We start from the raw sequence: 6,323 nt of genomic DNA, 5'->3' as shown, positions 1-6,323 counted from the left end.
AATATTGGTAAATAAATTGCTACTAATAAAACACCTTTGTTAGTTTGTTTCATCCAATTGTACCTTTGTGTGTCGACAACAAAAATACTTCTACAGAGATACAACAAAAAAAACTAAATATCAAATACAATGCTTAAAAGAGGCACCTTGTGTATTATTATGCTTTAATTCTGATAAGAAAAAAAAATACTACAGAAATACGACAAAAAACACTGCAGAAATACTACAAAATACAACCGCAGTAATACTTCAAAACTAAATATCAATATGCTTAAAACATGTACCTAATATATTATTTCTACTTCATTGTGATCGTTTCAAAACCAATTTGAAGAGACTATTTCATTAAAAAATAACTAGCATGTAAATGTATGAATGGATATTTATTCACAAATGAAAAAAAATGGAACTGTCTCTAAGATCAGCCCTTTGGCCAAATGCTTGAACCCAATGCAGCCCCTGACTCAAAATGGTTACCCACTCCTGTCTTTAAGGGACAGTGTGTAATATTTGACCACTAGATGTCGCTGAATTTCAGGGTCCAGTCACCTTTTTTTTACTAAAAGACAGGATTCGTACCCATTTTTCATGGCCAAATTTAAGCACTTTTTAATTTTTTAATTTCTCCAGTACCGTTCAAAGAGGATATAATACATTATTGTATTGTTTGTCAAATAATAGTCGTTATCATCATTATTATTATAATTATTCATCCCACCAACACTAACAATGTATTAAAGGTGGGTGCAAGGTAAAGAAAGTCAATTCTTCAAAGTATTATTTTTCATCATTTAATGCACAGTCTATCGAGTCAGACTGCTGAGGTACACGGCAATAATTTCAAGCATTTACAAGCACTTTACCCAATATCCAAGCACTTCTTAAACTTTGAAAACACAAAATTATAATTCAAGCATTTTTCAAGGATTTCAAGCACCCAGTGTATAATCTTGAGTGCCTTCTAGTGGTACAAAAAATAACTTCAGTCAGTAAAAAAAGGTTTTGAAAGTTTGAAGCAAAAATACATGAACTATCCATCCAATGTTGATTGTTATAAATATTCATAGGTTGAAAAATTTATACTGTTTGTCTGGCATCTCGCTGCTACACTGTGCTCATTTGGCACTGGTTTTCGTTCACATTAGACAATGCCATCTAAACAATGTACCTCTAAAGCACAGTATTAGGTTCGAGAGCATTCTCGATTCGGGCCCCGGTGCTGTGGAATGCTCTTCCCTCAACCTCAGTGGAACTGGTAAAATCTAGTCTTAAAACACACTTCTATTCTATAGCATAAGAATAACCTATATTTTATGTTGACAATATACGTGTATCACTTGTTATTGCGACATCTGTTGCAGCCTGGTCATCCTGGTAGGGGGATTACCTTCTCAAGGTTTCTCCAATTTTCTCATGGGTGCCAGTGCCTCAGGAGGTAGAGCGCTCATCTTGGGATCAAGAGATCGTAGTTCGAATCCCGGCTCTTCCGTGTTACACGTCAAAGTGTCCTTGGGTAAGACACTGAACCCCTAATACCCCCAATAAGCAGGATAGCACCTTACAAGGCTGCACGACCGCTATTGGGAAATGTGAAGCACACTGTAAAGCGTCTTGACTTGAAAAGCGCTATATAAATGCAGATCATTTAATTTCATTTCATTTTCTCATGTTGAGGTTTTTGAGTCTTTCCTTGCCCTCGTGTAGGTTTTAGATCAGGGGATAGTGTCATAATAGTCTTTAGTTTGCAAAAATCTGTTGAGACTCCTTAATCACAATTGTGATTAAGGAGTATACAAATATACATGACTTGACGATTCTTTCCACTAAGACCCACACCATATATTCTAAGAGAGAAATTGTCAAAGCCATTAAACCTAATCTCCAGACAAGCTATGTCTTCAGTGCATTTTATTTTACATTTTATTTGATCAAGTATAAGAAACAATACCTAAGACCTAAATCAAGAAATATCCAACTTAAAATGTCTCTCCCTCCAGTTGTTAGTTAAAACATTGAGGTTCATTTTGAACGTTATTCAGTTAAATAAAACTCAAAATGCTCCGCGTTGAAACAGAAAGTGTTTTCAAAATGTTAACTGTATTGGAGTGAATACATACTCTACAACACCAATGCTTTACACGTTAGTCTACTGCTTTTCTCCCCCTAAAAACGCACACACATTAAAAGAGAAAAAAATCTAGCGCCTAATCAGATGTTTGACTTGAGACAATGATTTTATTTTACAAGTATTTCTACATTAATTGTTACGTTTTTGGGGGGTGATGGATGGACCCATGTGGGGGAGGAAGGGGTGCTCAAAACAAGGTACTTATTAACAAAACCAAGACCAAAGTACCAACCAAACAAGTGTGCGCAAAGCGTCTAACAAAATTCCCTGGCAAGAAAGAACAACGTTGAGTCTCAACACCATTTTTGCAGGCAGTTAGTTAGGTTACCCCCGATGAGAAAAATAAGTGCCTGAAAAAGTGGACTCAGCACTTTTCGTCTTATTGATTTTTTCCATGAAATTTTTCATTCCACTCTGCCCGACCAAGAACGACATTGATGATCAAAGCCATCTTTTTACAAGCAGTCTGGTAAGCTACCATCTCTTCTACTCTCCCAGGCCAGATTAATTATTATGGGGTTTAGTCAGGGGCGTACCTACCCACTTTTTGGGGGTGCTCAGCTCAAGCACCCCCAAATTCAAGCCAAGCACCCCCAAAATTATAGCATTTTCAAAACTCTCTTTTCCTTGATGAATGACTGAATAGGCATTTGAGTACTCGGCAACAATACCTGAACTATCATATAAATGTTCATTGTTATTAAAAAAACCCTAGGTTAAGAAATTACTCTATCAAATAGTGGAATACCTATCTAAGGTCGCCACCATATTTGTCTGGCAACTTGCTGCTACACTGTGCTCTGTGGCACTTGTTTTCGTTCGCACTAGTCAATACGGTGTCGTGCAGTGGTCGAATATTACACACCAGGGCTTAAATATGATGAAAAACACGAGATACATTTCTTTTAAATACAGCGTCAGAAATACTCCAGTATCTTGAAATGGTTCAGTCCAAGGGAGTCCTGGTACCGCTCTCTCCATCCTCCTCGCTCCTGCTCCACACAGCTAGTGTCACTTGCAGCATAGCGGCAGAGTCTGTGGAGGCTCCGGTGTACTACGTTAAGAGTCTTATACAGTGGCTATGTTGAACAACTATTTTATAACTCAATTTTCTGACTGTGGTATCAACAGATATCATTCCTCATTTAAGTTGCGTTCAACACTGGGTGCACAGCACCTCCAAAGCTCTGAACCTAAAATCGCCCCTGGTTTTATTTCATTTGATTCCTTGTACAGGTCTTGCCCCCCCTCTTGGTTCCTCTTTTGCCCGGTTAATGTCACTTGCGGCATAGCGGAGGAGTCTGTGGAGGCTCTGGTGTACTACGGTGAGAGTATGCTATTATGGAAGCCCAAGAGTGCCACAATTCAATTAAAATAGGAACATTCAATTGATAAAAATGGCCTTAAACCGAAGATTCCATTGACAATTAAGGCCCTTTAAAATAAAAAGCGTTGAGCAAAATATTTTAATTAATATGCTGTCCTTGAATTTTAAATATTATTTTACTTTAAGTTAAATGAAAAAAAAAAAACATTTCTTTAACCAGCCGGACACTCTGGGTTTTAGCTATTGCTATTGTTGCATCGTACATATTTACATTTATCAAAAGTTAGTATTTTAAGTGTATATATATACATATATATCCAGCTACCAGAGTTTGCATGTTCTCCCCCTGCCTGCGTGGGTTTCCTCCCATATTCCCAAAAAAACATGCATGTCAGGTAGGGATGGGCTCCATCACTGAGGAGCCCATCCTACTGAGAATGAGCGGTGCAAATAATGGGTGGATGGATGGGTGGAGTCCCTTATAATACCTAAGGTCGCTTCCATGTTGATCTCGCAACTGCTAAACTCTGTGGCACTGGTTCACATTAGACAATACAGTGCCATGTAGCGGTCAAATATTACACACTGGGGCTTTAAATAATTGAACTTGAGTTAGTTTACAATTGCAATAAACAAAGCACAAAGATTTTAGGCACTGAAAATGTTCATTTTTTTAGAAAATAACCACAATGCAATCTTTATTTCTATTACAACTGTTACAGAGGAAAAGTCAAGAGAATCAAACCAAAAAACAGCAATGCATCGAAAATACAAATAAAACAAAGTCAACATGACAACTATTCCTTCTGTTGCACAGTATATTGAAAATTTAAGTGAAAATAGTGTAAACAATACAAAGTAACAACCTTAATAGTATTATAAAACAAATACTTCTACAGCAACTGTTACAGAAGCAAAGTCAAGAGAGTCGAACCTCAAAGAAGCAGTGAGGCAACGAAAACTCTGTAAATACTGTATAACAATATTAACAACGCAAATATAACAAAATCAACATGACAATTCAAATAAATTCAAAATGGAAACAGTGTAACCCAATACAAAATAAAAGCATTAATGGAAAAAAATTAAAAAACTTCTACAACAACTGTTACGCGACAAAACTCAAGAGAGTAGAAACAAAAAACACAAATACTCTAAACAACGTCAAAGAGGCAACAAAAATACCTTCCATTGCACGATATTCTAAAACGAAATCAAGTACAAAGAGTCTAAACCAGGGATCTCCTACCCTTTTTCAAGCTGAGTGCTTCTATTGTTGAAAAATAGTGCAAACCTTGATATGCATTTCGTTAAATAATAACTTATCATGTTATTACTATGTAGGTACTATGTTATTACCAGGTTAATTATTGGGAGTAGGGTTAAATAGACCCAATGAACCACTAAAAAAAAGATTTTACTAGAAAATCACAATGACCCAACACTGGTGAGCTTTTTTCAGAACAGGTCCGCAGACACCTCAGCTGTCCATAAGGGGCACCATGTCGGAGACCCCTGGTGTAACCAATACAATGTAAAAACCTTGTTATTGTAACTACTGTTTCATCTGTTTCAGAACAAGAGTCGAGAGTCAAACCCCGAAAAAAGCAGCAAGGTTATAAAAACACAAATATTGTGTAACAAAAATACCTTCCATCGCACACTAATTTGAAATTGAAGTCAGTCGTGCAAATCAGGTGTAAGCACATTTAGCCCAGATTTGAAAGTAATATTGTACGTGTATTCATACGACCCACTCACAATAATGCTATAGTGATAGTTAAAAGAGGAAGACAGTATCGATCCCGATACAATAGTATGGATCAGTCAGTATGAATAATATCGATATTTGTATCCATGCGCCCACCTTCAATTTGCAGTTGTTTTGCACAGCCACATTACACATCAGCATTTTTATCTCCAGAGCGCATCCTATTTGAATTCTAATGAAGCCCGCTACACTCTGAATGGAGCCGCCCGCCCCGTGAATGAATGACTGAGCAACAGCTTGTCTTCCCCATCACGGACCAATCAAGGGAGCGGGTTGGTGGGGGGGGACTGGGGGTTCAAACCCAAAACCTACCCCCACCGCCTACATCAGGACTGCACCGCAGGACAATAAAAAGAATGGTCACCAATGCCTTACCAATGTGAACGATGGAGTCGGCGTGCAGCAGTGAAGCTCCGCAGACCAAGAACAAGCAGGCGCGCAGCATCAGCACCATGCGGTTATCCATTTTTGTGTGCACGTACGCGCACGCACGCCGGCGAGCACGCGTGGCGACACCAGCCGCCGCCGCGTCCTCGGTGCGCAAACAAAAAAGGATAGGAAAAAGAAAGGGGGAAAACAAAAGGGACGCAATCCTAAGTGCGGTTGTTGGAAAGGAAGGATAAGAAAAATGTGAAGGAGACGCTTCTGGGATGCGGCTGAGCCACCAGGAGGTGGAGGAGGAGACGGAGGTTTCCTCAGCGCAGTTTGCCTTTCGCAACACTGACGAAAAGGAGAGAGAATGGCAAGGGGCTCTCGCTCTCACACATACACTCATACACACACTAACCCTCTCTCACTCAAGCCTCTTTCACTCTGTCACTCTCGAGCCGGTGTCGTCTCGCTCTCCCTTCGTTTGTCCTCCCCATCTCATCCTCGCTTACAGAAGTGCGCAAGCAGCAGACGAACATGGAGTTCTCCAGAGATCTGTTCTGGGCCCTGTTTGGTTCTTGTCTAACAATTGCGTCTTGACCAGTGTTGGGCATGTCATTAAGAAAACAGTAATTAGTACAGTTCCTATTTACTCTATTGAAAAAGTAATTTTTTTATCCCCGAAATTATTGACATCAAAAAGTTGTGCGTTACTCTGAAAGTAACTA

The 6,323-nt window shown here is 38.9% G+C and overlaps 1 protein-coding gene across 2 annotated transcripts in view; it reads right to left on the bottom strand.

Annotated features, from left to right (window-relative positions):
• The window catches only part of LOC148347022 (glutamate receptor ionotropic, delta-1-like), a 219,611-nt gene extending 213,634 nt beyond the window's left edge, over positions 1-5,977 (bottom strand). For both annotated transcript variants that reach the window (XM_088322995.1, XM_088322996.1), the window contains exon 1: positions 5,602-5,977. In XM_088322995.1, coding sequence (XP_088179121.1) covers positions 5,602-5,692 — 91 coding nt within the window. In that variant the 5' untranslated portion in view covers positions 5,693-5,977. The remainder of the gene's footprint in view (positions 1-5,601) is intronic.
• Between the last annotated feature and the right edge of the window lie 346 nt (positions 5,978-6,323).

This window comes from Urocampus carinirostris, chromosome 19 (assembly GCF_059441175.1).
Source record: "Urocampus carinirostris isolate Australia breed hairy pipefish chromosome 19, RoL_Ucar_1.0, whole genome shotgun sequence".
In the NCBI taxonomy this organism is placed as follows: domain Eukaryota; kingdom Metazoa; phylum Chordata; class Actinopteri; order Syngnathiformes; family Syngnathidae; genus Urocampus; species Urocampus carinirostris.
The sequence above is the reverse complement of the archived record's forward strand: the minus strand, read 5'-3'. Positions and strand labels throughout refer to the sequence as shown.